Genomic DNA, 21,000 nt, shown 5'->3' on the forward strand with positions numbered 1-21,000 from the left:
TCACTTTTCAACAGATTTTCAGACCTTATTTCGCTGCTTTTAGATGGATGGTTGTCCGATATAGATCCAGGGTCCTTTGATAGTGGAGCAAATCTGTTCTGCAGTTTCACATTCAGTTGTTTTGGAGGTTTGTTGTTAACCTTCCTATTCACGGTTGTCCAGTCCTGTTTCCTCCCGTATACAGGGGTAGAAGAGCTTCTCTGTCTCGTAGGAAGTGAAGGCCAGTAGGTTTCAGAGATTTCAGCTCGCTGTGCCCTGCTTGTGATACGTCCTCCCCCTTCCAGGAGACATGATTTATGTCTTGGTTTTGCACCAAGACAGTCTAAGGGGGGATTATCACTTGAGGATTTATAATAATGCACAGAGTCTACTTTCTTGGTCATGTTATCTGTGCTCCTTAGCTGTGTACTAGCTTGCTCATCGCCATTGTTTTGAATCAAAGGCAAGGTTGTTTCATTTCCACACAGTCCATTTACCTCCACGTTTACTTCTAAGCGATGAATTTTTGTCTCCAGTACTGCAATCTTCTGCAGGAGAGGGAAGGCATCTTGTTGCTAGTTAGCCTAGCGGTTAGCACCTTTCCAGGCTATTGAGGCTGCTCGGTGCCCAGACGCTGTAATCAGGCTTCAGCTGTGTCTAGGCCACAGACACACGGAGCGCTGAGGACAAGGTAACCATAAAATGTTGCTGTTTCTGTTAAGAACACTCTAGTTCTAATGATCTACAAGTGTCCAGAAGTTATCGCAGGTAAGCTCACACGGAAAAAAGGGAAAAAATCAGCATAAAAATCAATATAAGAAGCAAAGCATTCAAGAGCAAGCTGCGTTAGAGGTCCAGCGTGCTCCATTAAACCAAACTATTTCAATATCAGCATTGATTTAGTCATTGGAAGCACAGGTCTAATAAAGTAACCTCAGGAATAATCATATTATTGCATACGTTTTCTTTATTTAAAGGTTATTCAAAGGTTATCACCCTAACTAATCGACTAAGCAAATAGACTACTGGCATAGATGTGACTGGGAATAAAACCGCAAGAAAAAAGGAATAGTTGTCCTTTGTGTCTTTTTCATGTTATCCAGTTCATTATTCTAGTTTGGGCAGAAGCTGAATAGACAATTTTTCAACTTTGAACTGTTGATTTCTTGGAATCTACTCCACATTTTTTTTTCTATATAAATTATTACTGCAGATTAAAGAAGGGAAATGTCTTCACTTTAAGTACAGAAAAAAAATGGAAAAGAAACTGTCACAGTAAAAGTTTGCATTTTATTGGTAAAGAAAAAAAACCCAAAAACGATAGAGATGCATACAAATTATAATCTACATTTAGACCACCTCGGTCAGCGGCCTACACGTACAAAGAAAAACCCGAAAACAAACCCAAAGGACAATTAAGTCTCACAGTCAACGTGTTACACTAAAAGGGTTCACTAATTTTACTATACTGATTAGTTTTATGGGTTCTTGGTTTGGCCAAACAGAAAACGCACCCTTTCATACTTAAAGCTACTAAGATGTGACACATGAAAAATAAAATTACGTCAATTCAAGAAGCAGGACTGCAGAAATGTGTACTTTGTTTTAAATGTTTGACATCGCACTCCCGAATTTCTTTATAAAAGAAACCTCCAATATGTTACATAATGGTCAAATGGTTATCTCACAAAAAGTTAACACATAATTCTGTTTCCGGATAACGTATGGGTGTTTAACAAACAAAAAAACTCCCCCTAAAAACAAGACTGTGGGGAGGAGCAGGTTGTTCAGGGGTTCCTGACCATGGAATGTTTTTAATCAAGAAATAAAAATGGTGTGTGCTATGAGGAGGCCTGAGGTTTTTAAAAAAAAAAAAATAAAAAAAATAAAAATGTAGAATTACAAAAACAAACCACAAAAAATAATCATCCAATTCCTCTAAATGATGCGACTTTCTACCGATAATGACGAGGTGGTGGGCTGTGGTGTGGCGGAAGGTGTCTTCTCGGAGGTGGGCTATGCCGTGACATAGCATGGCGTGGGGGCGACTGGTAGCGCGCAGGGGGAGATCTTCTGTTATAGTAAGGAGAATAGCGACCTCTGGATCTGGAACGGGATCGTGATCGATCCCAGTTGGGAGTACCTCTTTCCTCATACACACGGATATAAGCAGTCTCCCCCTAACAAGAAATAACGAAAGAATTACACGACATCAGCTGCAGTTTATCATCAGAGGAACGATTAAATCTCACCATCACTAACACTAACCTGATGTGAACGGAACTCTGTCCCATCCAATCTACGCAGTGCATACTCCATGTCCTCTCTACGGAGAAATTCCACTACACCCTCTCCGTCACGCTGCACATCTGCAAAACAGACATCTCCTGCTTCCCGCATGTGATCCTTCAGATCCTGCCAGCTTCCAGATGGTGGCAGTCCTGGAACAGGAAAAGACTAAATGATGGTGTGGACAAAATATACTTCCCTGCTTAAATTTACCTGACACTTTAAACCTAAAATCTTAGCAGGAAAGGGTTTCATTATTTCTCCAAAGTGCAACTCTTTCTTTAATTCATTATTTTTATACAGTCTGACCTTTACACCTCTTGAAACCTAAAGAAGATGGAGAAGTGGAAGACTTTGCATTTCCCCTGCCTTTAAATTGCTAAAAATGCCAGGAATGACACAACCTGGTTAATGTTAAAACACTATAAAGCTAAGACCTGGATTTGTGGTCTGCCTAAGGTGTTACCTATTCAGCACCAAGTGTTAATTTACACTGTCTTTAATCATTAACACTTTCCATGCACAGCAGTTACTTATTAATGCCAAACCCACAGTTGAAAATACTGAGATGGTCAATCATCCTTATAACCAGTAGGAAAAAACTAATTGACTTTTTCAAGTCTCCTGACTGATAAGTCCACCCACTTCTCCACCCAGTGTTTTAGGTGAACTACAGAAACATTTGACAAAGCACATAACATAATTAATGATACACAATGACAAAATGACACCTACCATCACTATAGCCGGTGTTTGGGGTTACTCAGCCAACATGACCGGTTTCACTTTACTGTTTTGATTTTCATGACCTCATCCACTTAGTCCCTTTGACTTCCAATCCGCCATGAGAGAGAGAAACATATCTGCCTATGACTCATGACGTCCTCAACTAGTCCCCTTGTCCTCCAGTCCGCCATGAGAAAGAGAGAATGATCTGCCTACGACTCATGACGTCCAGCTACCAGTCCCCTTGTTCTCCAGTCCGGCATGCGAATGGGAGAAAGTTATCTGCCTAAGACTCCTATGTCCACTTTCCTACCAGTCCCCTTGATTTCCAGGCCGTACCGAATGAGAGAGTAATATTAATTGGCTACGACTCATGGCGTCCACCTACCAGACACTATGACCCGGAATTCAGATCTTCGAGTTGGGGGTCCAAATCTTCCTCTAGGTGCTCCTCCACCACCTCCCATTGGGCCAGGTTTAGAACGGGGATACTCCACACGCAGCTTGGAGTCCCCATATCCATATCCATTCCTTCCATAGACCGCATCATCTGCATCCCTAAGAGAAGAGAGCAAAGAACTCCTTACCAAAGTACGCCTAGCGGACAAAGGTTGGATATCTTGTCTCCATCCATTCCCTGCCGGCAGTCACTGGAGACGATATACCACAAAATTTATGGTGTCCAACAAGGAGGAGTGTGATTCGAGTTGCCAAAAACCATCCGCAAAACTCACCGTGGGTCTTCAAATCGGACGAAGGCAAAAGGGATAGTGCCTCTATTGTTCTTCAATTCTATTTCACGAATTTTTCCATATTTGTAGAAGAGATCCTCAATGTCTCTCTCCTGGACATCCATGGGAAGATTCCCCACATAGATCCGGCCATCAGACATGTTGGCTGAGTAGGCGACACTGCTGACACAAAAGAAGGGGGGCACCTGCAGACTTTTAGAGATCACTTCTTGCTTTCACAAATAGCTGTGGAAGTGGTCCTTAATCATATTCCTAGTCCCAATCCAAAACTTAGTCCATCCGCAGACAATTCCTTAATTTACACAAGAATAAAGCTTTAAAGAAGGGATGAAGCCGTGATAGAAGTAAATGATGGGCTCAAGGAAAAAAAAAATGGCACAGGACTTCGGATCCAAGCCTGAAAACTTTAAAAACACAGTGTAATGAATGTCCAACCATTTCAGTGATTACAGATCTGTTCTCTTTAAAGTGAGATTATAAGCATACTGTGGGAAAAAATGTAAAAAGGTACTAACAATTACCTGTGTGTAAACGGTAAATGAACTGATGCTTACGTGTTTTTCTACTCTGCTTTTTACTGCAAAAACAATATTTTCTATGCCTTTAACCTTTTTGTTTTGTTTTATGTGGATTAAGCTAGCATGCAATTCTGTGTGTACTAAAAAAATGTATTTTGCAAAACCTTTTAAAAAATGTCTTTATATTTTTCCTTGGAAAATAGGAAATATGTGCCAACCTAAATGGAAATTTAAAAACCGTATACAAGGCAAAAATGTCTGTAGAATTCTAATGACCTTGAAAGTCAATATTTGTTATGACCAACTTGATCCTTGAACACAGCCTGAACTCTCTGAGGGATGTTTTCTTAAAGTAGTCTTCAGGAATAGTTCTCTAGGCTTCTTGAAGGACATTCAAAGCTCTTCTTTGGATGTTGGCTGCTATTTATTCCATTCTCTGTGAAGATGATCCCATACTTCTTCAATAATGTTGAAGTCCAGGCTCTGGAGAGGCCACTGTGTTTTTCTGTCCAGGTATGTTTTTACTGCATTGGCAGTGTGTTTGTTATCAGTGTCATGCTCAAAAATGAAGCCGCTAACAATCAGCTGTTTTCTGATTTTACGTTATTTTCTGTGTTTATCATTTCACAAATTTTTCAAAGAACTCCAGCCAACACCACTGGCTGAAATACAGCTGCAAACCATGACAGAGCCTCCACTATGTTTTACAGATGGCTACAGACACTTACTGTTGATGTACTGTGACATCCTCCTTTCAACCAAAAACTTCAAATTTGGATTCCTCGCTCCAGAAGACCTGTTGCTACTGATTTTTAATCCAGTCCTTGTGTAATTTGACATACCTCAAACTCTTTCTCCCCTTTCTCTTTCCCCCTGTATAAGAATGGCTTCTTACAGCCATCCTTCCACTGAGACCATTTCTGTTGAACCTTCAGTGAACAGTACATAGATCACCTGAAGGTCCAGATGTATCTTTCAGGTCTGACACAGTTCTTTGGTGGATGGATTTCTTCAAGACATGACCTTCAGATCCTGTAGATATATATATACATATTTGGTGGGGGTAAGATTTGCCACTTCTTTGGCCCTCCAGTTTCCTCTCTTTTTTAAATGGACACACTGAACACCATGCACAAATTTCAACTAAGAGCTCTTTGGTAATCACTTTGTTGGTGCCTAGATACTATTTCATGTCTGTCAAACTGTGTTATTGTTGGTGTTTTTCATGAATTCAACAAAAGAAATAGGAACACCTGTGTTTTAATGACATGCTGATATAATACAGTGTCAAAAATACAATTTTAAACTGCTTCTTTGTTAAGTGTATTGTTATCCATAGACATAACACTATTCAAAGAAAAACACTGACTTTCAGAAAACCTGGAGGACTATTTCTCAAGACCACTTTAAAAATTACAAGGAAGTCTAGCTCAAAGCAAAATATAAAGAAATGATGGGCAGCGCAACACTTTCTTATATTTCTACTTGTAAAAAAAGGGAGCCAATAATATGAAAATTGTTTGACGCTTAGTTGGGAGGGCAGACCTCCAAAGCAGCACAACAATATGGAAAACGCATAAGAAAACTGTTCCAGCTTAATGCAGCTCAGCGACTACAACCATGCTATGAAGGTAGGTGATAAAGACACATATAGAGCACTCACTAGTTGCACTCCATATGACATGCAAAATAAATGGTGGATGAAACTAGTTAAAAAGCTCCGTTTCTATTTTATTAGGTTACAACACTCCAAAGGGTCCTGATGAGCAGTTATGCTATCTTTTCACTTCAACTTTCTCAGGAAAGCACCACGCCACCGGCTGTTGGTCTTACATTTGACATATACTGTGTAACAACTAGTCTATTGCAGTGCTGCTGCTGGCACCTTGTGGCAATAGACACACAGTTTGAATCATGTAGTCCGCGATCTATGACGGCAGCTCACTGGAAAAAGGCTAAAAATTCAGATTGTTGCTTTTACACCAATAAGTGCTGTATTTTTGCCCATACTATCACAAACATAATTATTACAAAATTACTTTGAAAAATCGCAATATTATCATGAGACTGTCGCCGTCCAATGTGCATTATTCCAGACTGACACTACTATTACATTTTTCTGTAAACTCAGGCTGGTGATTTTAAAAGCTGCCGCATAAAATGTATATACAAACCCAGCATATTGAAACAAAATGTAATATTCATAAAAACGGTGTTTTGGTGGCTGTCATACAGCTGCTAACAGGTGTTTTCCGTACCCTATACGTTTACCTGGACTTGAAGGCGTTTCCGGGGCCTTGAAAACCCCGTTTAATCGAGCAGTTGCTGAACCTACCAAACCTGTTTAACGTCCCATAGCTGAACAACTGCGATCTGACCTCAATTTAATCTAAAATTCGAGAGCTCCTGGTTAGCATTACCGCTTAGACACTACAGTCCAGATTCGTTCCAGCCATTCAAATTTGGCTTTGCCCTAAAATATCACAGTGGCTACTGCTAAAGTAGTCATAGCTATTGTTAGCAACAGGCGGCTGTAAACGAGGGGTTGCTTACATTAAAAGCAGTTCAGGTATTTTCCTTTCTTTCTTTTGTTTTGTTTTTTTTAAGTCTTGTAACACGGCCTCTGGAGTCGACCCATTCAACTTGACCTTTATATCTAGAAACTAACCCCTAGCTTATAATTTGCACACCAGCAATTGCGAAACCAGCGCAGTCCCTTTGTTGGTAACGTAAGGTCGATCAGCGAGTCAGGCTAAAAAGACTCTGGGTCGGCTACAATTTGCTAATATTTATCGCTTTCAGAGAGCGCATAATAAATGCATATGGTTAAAAAAAAAAAAACTTAAATTAATAAATGTCTCTGATTACCTTTTAGAGCAGGTAAATGTGCCTGTTTGTAGAATTAATGCAACCAGTTAGCACACTCTGCTGCTTCCGCGTAAGTTAGCACATTTACGGGAGATGGCTGCGTTCTTCTTCTACAGCTTTTCATTTCCGGCAGACAGTAGCCACTGTTACATCATTGCTGCCCCCTGCTGCTGGGAGAAGTTGTGGTGACGATCAGTGAGCAGCAGCCGAGCGTTACAATAATGTTTGCTTTGAGAGGGTTGTTGGAGCAGTAGAGAGAAGATTAGAAGAACACGTGCGCGGTGTCTTTGTGGACCTAGAGGAAATATATGATAGAGTGCCAAGACAGGAGTTGTGGTAGTACACAGGAAGTCAAGAGTGGCAGAAAAAATATATATATGTGAATATGCACTTGACTTTATAGTTGGTCTGAGACTTACTAAAACAAACAAACAAACAAGAAAAGGAAAATAAAATAATCAATTTTTCCCCTAACCTTAATTTTGAGTTATAAAGTCAAGTTTTGAGATGACCAAAAAAAACAAAAAACAAAAAAGCTTTTATACGAAACTGAGAGGGACTAAAATTGAGAACACTGACTGCTTTATTTTGTAACACAAACTAGTTCTCATTTCTATCCTCTGAATTAAAAGTTCATTATTAATTTAATTTTAATAGAGAGAGCGAGAATATCAACTTAAAATCTAGAAAAATTTTCACATTACATAAAAGCTATAAACTGATTTGCACATCATAGAGTGAAATAAGTATTTGATCTTCAAGAAAACACAAGTACCTGGTGGTGTTGCTAAGCAAGGAGATAAAGCGTTTCTTATAGCTGGTCACCACATCTGCACACATCTCAGGAGGGATTTTGGTTGACTTCTCTTTACAGAAACATTTAGGTTTCTTGGCAGGTGTTTGCAACTTGAAGCTTCAGCGTCAAAGATTTTCTACAGGATTTAGGCTGGCTACCCCCCCCCCCCCCCTTTCTTTTCATGTAAGATTTTATGGTACATGCCCGCCCCTCCAGTGGCCCCCTCCATGCAGCAAAGTCATCCTGTAATCCTTAGCAGAAAAACAGTATGTTTCCACCTCGATCGTGGGTCATACTTTCTCTTCCTCCACACACAGTGGGCTGAGTTAAGTTCGGTTTCATCTGACCGCAGCACTTTCTCCCAAGCCTTCTCTGACTCCTTAAGATGTTCACTAGCCTGCACATGTGCCTTGTTCTGCAGGGGGACCTTGCTGGTACCATACAGCGTAGAGTGTTATCAGTATTACCATGGTCACAACTGCCTTCAGATGATTAACAAGCTCCTCCCATGTAAATGGCCTGCATTTGTATAGCGCTTTACACTACATTCAGTCATCCACCCATTCACACACAGGCAATGGCAAGCTACATTGTAGTCACACAGCTGCCCTGGGGCGCACTGACAGAGGCCGGACACTGGCGCCACCGGGCCCTCTGACCACCACCAATAAATGAATAAAATAAATTGAATTGAGTAGCTACAATTGATTGACTGACTGTAATCTCGGCCCCATTGGACACACAAACAATCTGTGGGAACCAAAATCCTGACTGGGTTGTAGGCGATCAAATACTTCTTCGCTGAATGACATGCAAATCAACTTTTATGTAATGTCTTTTTTTTCTGGATTTTTGCTTTATATTCTGTCTCTCTGCATTAAAATCAAATGGCCAAATAATGAGGGACTGTTCACAAACTGGATCAAATAACTATTACCCTCAGTATAAGGCCTCCTGCTTCTCTTAAACCATCTGCTTCTCCTACTACACGACGGGGGAGTTTTTCAGGTTTTTCACTGGAATGAGGCCCGTGGTTCTTGCGTGATGCCTATCGGGGACGTGATGTAACAAGTGAGGCAGGGCGCCACCTCCCGATTCTGACATACCAGAGCGCGCTCATTACGCAACACTCCAAATATCCAATCGGCAAAGAAGTCTGCCGGTCTCAGTCTGCGTGCAGCTGCCGCTCAGAAAGGCGAAGAAGGCATGTCGTACACTAAGTTTGTAGCACCCTTGGTCAGGGCAAACTCCGGCAGCATCCGAAAACTGCGGATTTCGCCTGCGAGATGCCGCTCAACAGTCGCATCCACCAAAACTCGAGAAGAGAAGGAGCAGCAGCAGCAGCAGAAGACGAATGGCTGCACCGTGGTAGAGGCTGCGCCGGTTGAACTCATCAGCCAGTCTAGAAAAGCTACCAAAGCTCCGCTGAGTAAAACCCACATCGACTTCGAAAACACACAGGAAGCCTATAAGAGCAAAGGTAATATTGAGCTGCTCCGGAGTCTGTTGGTCTTCAAGCTGTGTACGTTTGACATCCTGGTTGACAAGAACAAAGAGGTGAGTTGACGGGACTGATCGGCCCGATAACGCATCCTCTGTTAACCCTACACACACGTGCGTTCAGATCAGCACCAAACCGGTGCACCGCTTTACCAAAGCTCAATGAACTCTCCGCGTTGGCGCGCTATGAATGTGTTTCCGCTTTTGACTCGCCGAGGTGAAAATGAAAAAGGGGCTGTAAACCACTCAGGCAGAGTAACCTGTTGTTTTTCTTGTCCCTGTCATGTTTTCAGCTGATGGATCTGAGCAGGAAGCTGCTTGGACAGTGGATGTTTGAGAAGCTGATGAAGATGACCTTCTATGGGCAGTTTGTGGCAGGGGAAGACCACAACTCCATCAAACCGTTAATTCGGAAAAATGAGGCCTTTGGTGTGGGGGCAGTTTTGGACTACAGCGTGGAAGAAGACCTGACACAAGAGGAAGCGGAGAAGAAGGAGATGGAGTGAGTAGCAAATACACACGTAGGCTGATTTCTCCTTAAGGAATGTGGTGCGCACAACTTTGCAAATGCCATATAAGATAAGAGATAAGATAAACCTTGATATATGTGTGTGTCAGATGAGATTTAGTGAGCTGCATACCCAGGATTGTTCAGCTCACTAAATCCATAAAAGCCAGCTGAGTCAAGTTTATTTTGTATGGCACAACATCACATGGTGTCATCACAAGTGTGTAACTGCACCACATCATAAAAACCCAGAGAAATCAGAAAACTGTGGAAGAGAGGTCCTCTCCATTACTTGTCTCCATGTGTGGCTGTAATAGGAGCCGCACACTAGAAGAGCAGCTCCAGGACTGAAAAAAATCACAGTAATGGATATTTTAGCAGTGTTAGTTCATTAAAAGACTGAGAAACTGTAGTACGTGTATTACCTGATTTGTATTGATATCTTTAATTGTGAATTAAATGAGTAATTTGACTGTTAGTTTCCACAGAAGTATTTAGGTCTATGTCTCCATGCATATAGCTCATGTTTTAGAGCCTCTCCTCTCATTTTGCCTCTTCTCTTCGGCACATTAACTAACCATATGCACATATGAAAAAATGTAGTTGTGATATTTGAAATGCTCTTGGTTAACCATTGCCTGTGTCTCTGTACTAAGTTGTCCCTCTGGAAATTATCACTTAAGTTCAAGTTATGTGTCCTACTTGAGTGTCAAAACTATTCCTCTGGGCTGCACTTTGATATCAGTGTCCTCTTATCTTATCACCTCACAGACGGCTTCTGTTAGGCTTTTTATCAAAGCAGTGCCAGTCATAACATGTAATGCTTTATAATCAAAACCTAATTTGTTTGTGTTATTCTCAGGCAGTTCAACAGTGCTTGTCCTCTATTGGCTCGCTAAGACAGGCCTCCCTGCTCTGATTGGTTGAGCCAGTTTTTCAGAGATGGGATGGGCATCATTGAAAGGCCTCATGGGTTGCCATGAGAGTTGCTTTCAGGAGGCACATTGAGGCACACTAGCAAGTGTTACACGATATTCTGTGATTTAAAATACCCACAGTGCTCTACTTAGGACTATCCCAACACACACAAACAGACACAGGAGGAACTAAACTGCTTTTTCTGATAAAGACCAATGATGCCTCATCATGCTAACTAACAGATGCTAACACTAAGGATATTTCCTCTGTACTTTTTTTTTTTTTTTTACAAGTTCTAAAAAAAAATCTGTTAGTTAATTTAAAAAATCAATCAAAAATCTAGTTTTTATTTTTATTTTGGTTAACTAAAATGTTCTTTCAAATCAAGTTTTAGTTTTTAGTTTAGTTTTAGTTCACCTTGGCTATTTGCCTTTGTTCCCCAATGCGTCTCTCACGTCGCAACATAACTTGAAAAGCAGGTCATTGTCACGGTTGCATAAGATTTCATTGTGACTGTTAAAAGAACGAAACAGTGCTTTTTATCATCATGTCATCTGTCTTTTTGAAACTTTTCAGACTTTCTGCTATTCATTGTCTTATTACTGTTAGTATGCTGTGTTATAAAAGTTGCTATTGATCTGACTGAAAGAAACAAAGATGAGACAAATTTTCTGTTGCCTTATTTTTTTTTTACTGTTCTAATGACATTTTTTTTTTTTTACAGTTCATGTGTTTCTGAGGCAGAGAAAGAAAGTCCAGGTATGTGTGTCAGTAAAAAACAAAACTAACAAACTTTATTTTATTTTTTATTTTATTTTGCATATGTCTCTGACTAAAGAACTGCCGTGGAGTAAGCTGACAAGGCTGAGCTGCTGACTAGTCAGCTGCTTCAGCTGTTCGGTGGTTTAGTATGCATAGTTATGCATCCACGTAGTCTAGTCAGGATGTTACTGGTTATAACTGGATCTTGTGGGGGCTGAAATGTCAAGTTCAACAGACACTGCGGGGTGAAGCTGGGTAGTGTTTAAGGGGTTGATATTTAATGTGTTTGTGTATCATTTACCTGTTGGCAATCACTCTGAGACAAACTTATTTTATACTTACTTCAAATCAGTCTTTGTGGGAGCTGAATTAAAAGTGCTAATGTGTTACATGCACATTGATTTGCAACCAGAGTGGCTAGTTTTAAATGAATAAAGTAAAGCTTGTTTTTGATATCTATTGTGCTCTCAGTAATTGTAACAAACTTAAAAAAATGCCCCCCTTTAGGATGGAATTCCTTCTGATGAAAATCCATTCACGTTGTAGGATAAATGATAGCAGTAAAACTGCTCCTCTTAAATCAAATGCAATCAGTTAAGGCAGCATTATAGCCATCGTGTTACTTCAGGGCTCTCGGATTCGTCGGAGCTCTCCAATGACCATCCCGGATTTTCCACTGCCTCCTTTTCCTCCCTCGGTTTTCACAAACACATTTGTCTCTATTACAGTTACATCATCTGCAAAGCTTAAAAATAAAACACATGCACCTCCAGGATTTTATGCAAGAGGTATCTTGCATGCTATCTAGGTCCCGAATAAAGCTGACTTCTTTGGGGGCAGTCACTGATGCAAGAGTAAAGAAATCATGATTTCTAATTTCTAATCTTCTGGTCAATATTATTTTTATATGTAAGTATGTGTGTGTGTTAGAATTACATTGTCTAGCCCTATGAGTAGTTCAAATTCCTAATTAAATATTTATTGGTAACTTGAACAAATTTATCATTTTATTAAGGCATTTTTTAAAATACATATAGTTGTTATTAATTGTTGCATGTGTGACGATGTTCATGTAAACTTTCGTTCAGATTGGGCCACCTGTTAAGGAAGAGCTTGGGTACATACAGGCATTATGAGCAAGGGAAATGGTTATTGGTTATTGGTCAGCCAGGTTTTCAGAATCTATTTCACAAATTTTTTAGCAAGTTATCAAGAAGACACCACTTTTCTCTGCACTGCATTCTCTATATCTGTGATGCTCCACTGCTACATGTGCTCCACACATGAGCTATATAATAATAACAACAATCCTAAATTCCCTCAAAAATCTTGTTCTTATTTGCACATATAGGACAAAATATGCACTGGATACCTTTGATAGACCATTATAGTTGCATAGTAATGATGTGTTGTTTAGGCTCTAAATCTCCTTTGTATGTGAATTGATTATTAATCGTCGGGATATCAAAATCTTGGTGAACTTGAGGGTTTTTTTTCATGCAACAAGCCACTAAAGTTGCGTCTCACTTCAGGTGCGGATCATCGTGAGAAGAAGTACAAGGCCCATCGTCAGTTTGGAGACAGGCGCGGGGGAGTTATCAGTGCACGAACTTACTTCTATGCAGATGAGGCCAAATGTGATATGCAAATGGAGACATTCATAAACTGCATTAAAGCTTCTGGTAAGTAGTACAACTGCTGGTCAAGCACAGTTTGGGTTCATTTTAATAGTGTAAAACATAAATACTTAAAAAGTAATTTAACGAAGTAGATTATTTATTTAAAGAAAAAAATCTAATAAAAAAAAAGTGACATGAGGTTTGTTGTTTCCTCTCAGGTGGAGCTTCTAATGATGGATTTTCTGCTATCAAAATGACTGCACTGGGTCGTCCACAGTTCCTTGTAAGATTAACGTTTTTCATTCATTCATTGTTAACTGAAACGTAGTGTCGCAGGGTTTAGACTTAAGTCTTAAATGACCTTAATTTAGCAAAGAAATGTAGCAGAAGAACTAGTCTGACTACAGGAGGAAATCGTTTTCTTTTTACTTGATCACTTCAAAGTTTTGATCAGTAAAAAAAGTAGTTTTTACATCTCAGTGTCAAAGATTAAAAGATAGTTAAACTGTTTGATTTTTGTCTGTAAACAAACTACTCTTGTGGTCAGTTAACCCCATTACAAACCCTCGGATAAAACTACTGCTGTTACTTGATAATTAATATGTTGCCCTCTGTTCAAACAGCTCCAGTTTTCCGAAGTCCTGGTTAAATGGAGACGGTTTTTTAACTTCCTGTCGGCGCAACAGGGAAAATCTCAAATGACGGTTTTAGAACAGAAACTGGAGCTGGAGCAGCTCAAGGTGATATGCAAGTTTATGCTCAAATGATGTCTTCATGTCATTTTTTTTTTAGTTATTTTTAAGGTGTTCCAACCTTTATGGTTCTCAATAATGAACTGAGGTGTACTCTCATTGTAGGAAAGTTTGACTGAGCTGGGTGTTGGAGCCAAAGATGACATAGAGAATTGGTTTACTGGAGAGAAGCTGGGCCTGTCTGGGTAGGACAGTCACTCATTTGTTTACAATTAATCTCCTTTAACTGCACCTTACTAATTCTTCATCCAAGTTATTTCTAGTTTTACCTTTATTCAGCTTTTTCTCTTTTGGCTTTATATTCTCATGTCTTACTTCTAGAACAATTGATCTGTTGGACTGGAACAGTTTAATAAACGACACAACAAAGATTTCAAATCTGCTTATGGTGCCAAACCTTCAGGTGAGTCATCATCACATGACGTTTTAGTGGTTTGGAGGTGGGAGAAAAAACGACTGGATTTCAGCTGTTTGGTTTGAATGATCACAGGTATTGCTTCATCTCTTCGCTGTTTCTTATTCCCTGTGCAATACACAGATAAGCTGTTACCAGGCACTCCATGTTTGTTCAGCCATTTCCACTGAAGTGGAAAAAATTATCATGCTTGACTGAACGCAAACATAAAACACCCTTTGCCTTAATGCCTTCCCTACTACCTTTTGTTCAAAACCTTTACTGGCCTTACTAAAAAGAGAATCGGCTGTTTAATTCAGGCCAACTGCAAAGAATCTGCGGTGGGATTTTAGGAGAGCATCAAGTTAGTTACAGTTAAGATAATATGAACTTAGTAAAGGTAATCTATGCTATTTTATGTCTACTGTTGATAACAGAAATACAACTGTGTTCGACAATCAAATGTCTCTCCCTTTTTTGTACTTGTTCTGCTATTAATCTTGTTATTTCTTCTCAGTTGTGGCCTCCTTTGGTCACTTGTTGTCTTATCTCTCCATTTTCACTGTGTCACAGCATTACCTTCCACATTTTAGAAGCTTATAAAGCCAACAAATCCAAACTTTGGAGGCTTTTAAAGGCCAATGAAAAAGATGACTACCTTTTTCTGTTAATTATTATGAACTTTTAAAGTAGATAAAATGCTTCTTGTACATGGCTTTTCTAATTTAGGATTTATCTATAGCTATGTTATTAAATTTATGGTGTAATAAACGATTTAAAATGAGGAATAAAACTAGAAAAATGAAGTGCCAACAACAGCAACAGCTGTGTTTCTCACCTTGTCATAAAGTCTTTATTGCTTTGTGGCAACAAGTTAAATTGCCAACCTGGGGGAACATTATGCCTTCCCACCACAAGCAAAAACATTTTAATGCATTAGAATAGCATGTTTTGGGACTTGTTTTGGGAAGTGCTCATTTCGCATTGGCCATGTAGCCAGTATAATTGAGGGCAGCTGACAAATATAGGAAACGTTTCTGGCACCGATGTTGAACTCTTTCCTGCCAGTCACATGGAGATAAAATTTACGGCTTTATATTAATCATAAAGTCGATTAATATCTTTTTGTTTTGGTTGCATAGACCGGCCATCTGGAGCCTTTGCTGAATATATTTACCGAAGAAGAAGAGAGGCAGATGAAGAGAATGCTGCAGAGAGTGGATATTCTGGCCAAGGTGAGGACACTAAGCAACCTGTACCTGCAAATAGTGTGGGCAACAATATAGGGATAGGACACGGTTTTATATGGTGCTTCATATTTTACTCTCTAATTGTTTTTGTGCACTCCAGCATGCTGTAGAGAACGGGGTGAGGCTAATGGTGGATGCCGAGCAGACGTACTTCCAACCAGCTATCAGTCGCCTGACCCTGGAAATGCAGAGGAAATTCAACAGAGAAAAGCCAGTCATTTTCAACACCTACCAGTGTTACCTCAAGGTGAAACTGCAGTTTTCTCAATGAAGCTGAACTCGACTGATAAACTAGTGTGTGTCGTGATGATTGTTGCTACTTACTAACCTATCGAAGCACACAGAGTATACCGATAGTGTTTTTATTTTGCAGTATTTCTTTAATTATGCTTTAACAATGCTTTATTAGTTAAAGCAATGTTTTATAAGAAACAGGAAGTTTCTTTGCCAGAGTGCTTTCCAAACTGTGGCACATCAGTTTGTTTATTACACAAAAATTAGTCCCAAATCTGCCAATACTACTGCCAGTTTCTCCCTCAATAATCTGTCCATAAGTAAGGAGGTGAAATGTATTTATATCTCAGCATCCAAGATCAAAATCTGTAAACTGGGTCTTAAGCAGTGTCTACAGATCTTAAGTCCAGTGGGAACAACTTCAACAGCTCCACAACCTCAGAAATACATAATTTCCTTGAGTCCTTAGCCTGGACCGAGGTACCACCAGAAAAATGTTTGTACTTCATGAAAATGTTTTATCTCTCATCCAAGCGGCTTCTTCATTCCTAAAACCAAATGGTGGAGAGTGCCAGTTGTATAATCCCTAGTGTGGGTTGTCGTTTAAGATTATTAATCATGTGCCTCATCACATGAAACAAGGTCTGAGAAATACTTTTCTTTCCAAGCTTATTGCACTACCGTGACCTGGATGACTGAGAACCTACACAGATAGTGGCACCTGACCACAGAGAGTGCTGAAAGTGATCACCACAATCTTCATCTGAACTCTAAACTTTATGTGCAGTGTAAAGAGAACAAACAGGATCTGATAATTATGACACTTTTCTTGTGATTGTAGTGATGAGGAAGATATAACTACAAGTTAAGAGCTCTCCACATTTTTTCCTTAAATGATATGGCTTTTTATATATATTAAAAAAACAAAAGATATTTTGTGCACATTAATCATGCAATTTTGCATCTACCGATGTTACAATTAGCATAATTGTGGTTATTTTATGCTAGGTTTGGATGCCCTTTTAAGTTTGTGTTGTTAACGGCATTTAGGAAGCCTACGACAACGTGACCTTGGATGTTGAGCTGTCTCGGCGGGAGGGTTGGTACTTTGGTGCCAAACTCGTTCGCGGAGCCTACATGTACCAAGAGAGAGCCAGGGCGAAGGAAATTGGATATGAGGATCCAATAAACCCAGACTATGAGGCCACTAACAGGATGTATCATAAGTAAGTCTTGAATTTTTATCAAGCCGCTTGGTGATTCTGCTAGAAATTGCATAAATCCTAACCATCTGTTCCACTGTTTGTTTAGGTGTTTGGAGTATGTGCTGGAGGAGATTGAACACAGCAGGAAAGCAAATGTCATGGTTGCAACTCACAATGAGGACACAGTGAAGTTCACCCTCGATAAGTACGTTTTGTCCTTGAGCACTTTACATGTGCAGAGACAAAACTCAGATTTAGTTTGAGCATGTACAAATACCCTAAAGCTTTCATTTCTGAAGGATTAACCCTAACAGTCTGAACTCATACTTGTATAACTGCTCAAAGTGAAATATTCCTTGTAAAGCCTCCAAAGCAGCTGTAGGGTTAACAGAGAGTGGTGGGATAGTATGTTCCACATCTGATTATGTAACAGTCCTTTAAAATGTGTTTCTCTGTTTTTTTTTTTTGTTTTTTTTCCAGGATGAATGAAATGGGCCTGTCACCCACTGAGAATAAAGTTTACTTTGGACAGCTGCTGGGGATGTGTGACCAGATCAGCTTCCCACTAGGTATGTTACACTCAGCACTAAAGTAAACTGCATGCTGCGAAATCACCGAGGCACATGTCATGTAGGCGTGTGGTCATGTGGTCAAAGACGTACCACTGAAGTGTTGTTCCCAGTGATGTCAATGCTACGATATCCAGGCAGTCACTGACCTTGTCTGAGGTCATGTTGACAGCAAACACTTTGTGTTGCCAGTGCCCTTCACTTAGTGTTAGAAAATGTCACGCTTGTCCTGTCATAGTAGTCTGAGGAGAAGTTTAATGCTACTCTTATTCCTGTGAATGATATTAATCATTGTACAAACACAACATAACATTTATCATCCAGGTTCTTTAACAGCTGCTTCAACTTTATATTTTTAGACTGTTGCTGTTTAAGTCATTTGTTTGATTTTGCAGATGATTAATCCCTCAATACAAAGGAGATATCTATATCTGAGAAACTCACTAAAAGAGGAGTCAGACCTCGGTGTCACTTAACACTCTCAGGCTCAAATTAAACTGCTTGTTGCTCATGCACTGGGTAAAACTGGTTGCAAAAAAAAGGTGCTGCACTAAAAAGCTTCCACTAATTGCTTGGATTGCCTGTGGTTTTTATTTATGTCTACTAAAACTCTCCAACTAGTAGCCGAGTGGTAGTTAAAAGCCTAGCAAAAATGTAAAAGGTTCGCCTTCAAAGTAAAAGTTTTCAAAAGGTAAAGCTTTTATTTTACTTTACGATGGTTTCACTTCAGCTCGGAAAACAGCTGGCCAGTATTTTTAGACAAGTCCTTCACTTTCAGGCAAATAACGAATGTCACTGACTGCACTCTAGACCTGTGTGGCTCGGCTTGTAGCATTTATTTTCCTCCAGCCTCCAGCTTTCACTCACAATCAGTCGGGGGGATGGTCTCTAAGCCAGTGTGACTAGGGCCTTATTCACTTGATCCTACATTGTCCCATGATTGTTAGTGGTCAAGTGTCTGCAGAACCTCAATTTATTAGTTTTATTGCAATTTAAAAGTGATTTATTAGGAATTTGATTTATAGTTTCTTCCGCACCATTCGTTACTTCACCTTTTTTCACTGAACATTAACACTCCCCATACCTCCCCCTACGTTGGTTAGCGGAACAGTCGAGCACACAACAGGACTTTGGCTCATCTGTGTGCTCACAACTTGAAATATTCTGGTTTAAACTGGGGTCTTGCATGATTTCACAGGACTCTTACTTCAACTATTGTGAAACAGGCACAGTTGGACATCACGTAGATTGTGAACTTAAAGACCGTTTAATGTCCAGTCTGACTACACGAGTCATTTGTGTTCCCACATGCACCTCTGTCAGGTGTTGTCTGGAAAGCTCAGGACTTCAGTGCATGTGTGAATACAACTTGGTACCCTCTGTTTGTTCACTTCATTCGCGATTGTTAACTTAATGTATTCTTGTATTATAAGCAGAATGTATCGACTGCATGCTGTTATACACCATATTCACACATGGTGGTGACTGTGAACACTGAATCTCCTTCTCTTATCTGAAAACAGGCCAAGCAGGTTTTCCAGTCTACAAATACGTTCCATACGGCCCTGTCAATGAAGTAATCCCCTACCTGTCCCGCCGTGCTCAAGAGAACCGCGGGATCATGAAGAGATCCCAGAGAGAGAGGAGCCTGCTGTGGAAGGAGCTGAGGCGCAGACTGCTGGCTGGTCAGATTATCTACAAGCCTGTTTACTAAATCACATTTGCAGACAATATGCAAAATATTTCTGGGCATTCCACCCTTCTTGGTGTACCTCTGTGTTAGCTGCTCTTTGTAGCTGGGACTTGTCTTTCCTGGTTCACTAGAGGACAGAGCAAAGACTGTTTTTCAGCTTTACTGACAAATATTTTAAATATTTAAGTATTCATGCAATACAGTAGTGCTGAAATATTGCAGCAGAAGATGTTAGGTCACATTAAAATGTGATTTTAGTATTTGTTTAACTTTTAAACTGGCCTTGATAATTCTTAAAATCAGCATACATCTAAAAACTTTTTAAAAATAACTTAATGTGTGTGTATTTCTAAATGGTGGTCTTCCCTGATAGACTACATTGAATTATTCAGTGGAAGATAAGAAATTAGGTTTGAATGCCAAAGTTGGCCTACTTGTGTGCATAAAAGCCATCCTGTGCTTTTAAAAATTGTACTCTTTGCATGTTGTGGTAAGTATTGTGTTGAGTTAAAAGATACAAGTGCCTTATGGTTATTTTTTTCTTACTGTACACCACTCCAAAGGGTAAACCTTTTTAATTAGGGATTATGTGTGAAAACATAATTACTTTGCATTATAGCAACTTTAATTGTATTAAAACTGCATACATCTGTAGTCACGTTTGTGGTTTTTAATCATAATCAGTTCTATAAAATTGTAAACAATAGATTTTGCATCCCGGGAAAGATGATCCCTGTTTCAGTCTCTCATGTCCACTCCACAAAAGAGGAACGGCAGATCAAATGGAATTATTGCTGCAGATGCCTGCAGGCGAGATAACTACCTAGTCTTTTGAAGCACATGTTTGCAGGAGCAAACCTTCATTTCGCCTCTGATAAAACAAACAGCAAACAGAGAGACTCGGTGTGATCCATTTGAGGAGTTATTAATGTTTTGATGCTTCAGTTGTTGACATCTGCCAGATGGCCTAAATTTCACAATCGGTGAAATCGACGGCATGCTCTGATCCATGAACGGTGACAGATGTTCAAAGCAGAAACACGGGGACTGTTGTGACCTATGTTTCAAAATGTTAAAAAAAATCATGCCGTAGATAATTTAGCAGTTTTTAGGTAGCTTTCATTCAAGTACTACAAGAACAATTGCACTATTATATAATATAAGCTGTGGGCGAGGTGAAATGGCATGTGGCTTTTGTGATCATGGAGAAGAATGATTTGTGTTACCTTTAATTTGTCACCCATACAGTTTATTGTATATGTAGATGTCAATTTCTGATGAGAGATGTTGTCTTGTGTCTTCTCTTTTATTTTCTTGTTTTATTTCGTCATCACTGCTGTATCAAGATATTATGTACTTGTGTAAATATATGTAAATAAATAAAATAGTTAATTTTAAAGAAAAAGAACAAGAAATGTTTGTTTGTTTTTTCTTATTCAGACTGCAAATGTTTATGGTGGTCCCAAAGACTGACATAATTCAGTTCAATTCTCAAATCACTTTTTTTCTATAACACCAATTCACAGCAGTTTGCTTAAGGTGCTTTATACTATAAGGTAAAGACCCTACAAATTTAGAAAGAAACTCCAACATTCAGATAACCCCCTACGAACAAGCACTTTGTGACACTGGGAGGGAAAACCTCATTTTTTGCAGGAACAAACCTCT

The 21,000-nt window shown here is 39.5% G+C and overlaps 2 protein-coding genes across 6 annotated transcripts; one reads left to right on the plus strand and one right to left on the minus strand.

The window, feature by feature from the left end:
• Nucleotides 1–1,249: 1,249 nt before the first annotated feature.
• srsf9 (serine and arginine rich splicing factor 9) lies at nucleotides 1,250–8,109 on the minus strand. 5 transcript variants are annotated; one of them, XM_026173865.2, is made up of 6 exons: nucleotides 7,908–8,109; nucleotides 7,133–7,427; nucleotides 3,729–3,905; nucleotides 3,383–3,552; nucleotides 2,248–2,420; nucleotides 1,250–2,159 (listed from the first exon to the last, which is right to left on the minus strand). In XM_026173865.2, exons 3-6 carry the CDS (start codon nucleotides 3,884–3,886, stop codon nucleotides 1,935–1,937), a joined length of 726 nt encoding a protein of 241 aa, XP_026029650.1. In that variant the 5' UTR covers nucleotides 3,887–3,905; nucleotides 7,133–7,427; nucleotides 7,908–8,109; the 3' UTR covers nucleotides 1,250–1,934. The 5 variants fall into 5 exon arrangements, with proteins under 5 accessions (XP_026029650.1, XP_080160417.1, XP_026029654.1 ...); XM_080304291.1 differs by lacking the exon at nucleotides 7,908–8,109 and adding an exon at nucleotides 5,219–5,296 and having other exon boundaries at nucleotides 7,133–7,219; XM_026173869.2 differs by lacking the exon at nucleotides 7,908–8,109 and having other exon boundaries at nucleotides 3,729–3,908; nucleotides 7,133–7,272.
• Nucleotides 8,110–9,041: 932 nt separating this feature from the next.
• prodha (proline dehydrogenase (oxidase) 1a) lies at nucleotides 9,042–20,747 on the plus strand. The gene is made up of 14 exons (XM_026173860.2): nucleotides 9,042–9,485; nucleotides 9,722–9,930; nucleotides 11,579–11,613; nucleotides 13,149–13,298; nucleotides 13,454–13,518; nucleotides 13,859–13,975; nucleotides 14,093–14,172; nucleotides 14,309–14,390; nucleotides 15,524–15,616; nucleotides 15,732–15,878; nucleotides 16,916–17,091; nucleotides 17,177–17,275; nucleotides 17,551–17,639; nucleotides 19,163–20,747. Exons 1-14 carry the CDS (start codon nucleotides 9,135–9,137, stop codon nucleotides 19,351–19,353), a joined length of 1,884 nt encoding a protein of 627 aa, XP_026029645.1. The 5' UTR covers nucleotides 9,042–9,134; the 3' UTR covers nucleotides 19,354–20,747.
• Nucleotides 20,748–21,000: the final 253 nt, after the last annotated feature.

This window comes from Astatotilapia calliptera, chromosome 7, assembly GCF_964374335.1.
Source record: "Astatotilapia calliptera chromosome 7, fAstCal68.1, whole genome shotgun sequence".
In the NCBI taxonomy this organism is placed as follows: Eukaryota; Metazoa; Chordata; class Actinopteri; order Cichliformes; family Cichlidae; genus Astatotilapia; species Astatotilapia calliptera.

What these genes read in the sequence shown, in the direction of transcription:
- srsf9 (XM_026173865.2), bottom strand. Translation starts at nt 3,886, where the DNA reads ATGTCTGATGGCCGGATCTATGTGGGGAATCTTCCCATGGATGTCCAG. An exon ending in GTCCGATTTGAAGACCCACG is followed by an intron (nt 3,553 to 3,728) that starts GTGAGTTTTGCG and finishes CTCTTCTCTTAG; the next exon opens with GGATGCAGATGATGCGGTCT. An exon ending in CAGAGTTCCGTTCACATCAG is followed by an intron (nt 2,160 to 2,247) that starts GTTAGTGTTAGT and finishes ATTTCTTGTTAG; the next exon opens with GGGGAGACTGCTTATATCCG.
- prodha (XM_026173860.2), top strand. Translation starts at nt 9,135, where the DNA reads ATGTCGTACACTAAGTTTGTAGCACCCTTGGTCAGGGCAAACTCCGGC. An exon ending in GGCAGAGAAAGAAAGTCCAG is followed by an intron (nt 11,614 to 13,148) that starts GTATGTGTGTCA and finishes GTCTCACTTCAG; the next exon opens with GTGCGGATCATCGTGAGAAG. An exon ending in CCAGATCAGCTTCCCACTAG is followed by an intron (nt 17,640 to 19,162) that starts GTATGTTACACT and finishes ATCTGAAAACAG; the next exon opens with GCCAAGCAGGTTTTCCAGTC.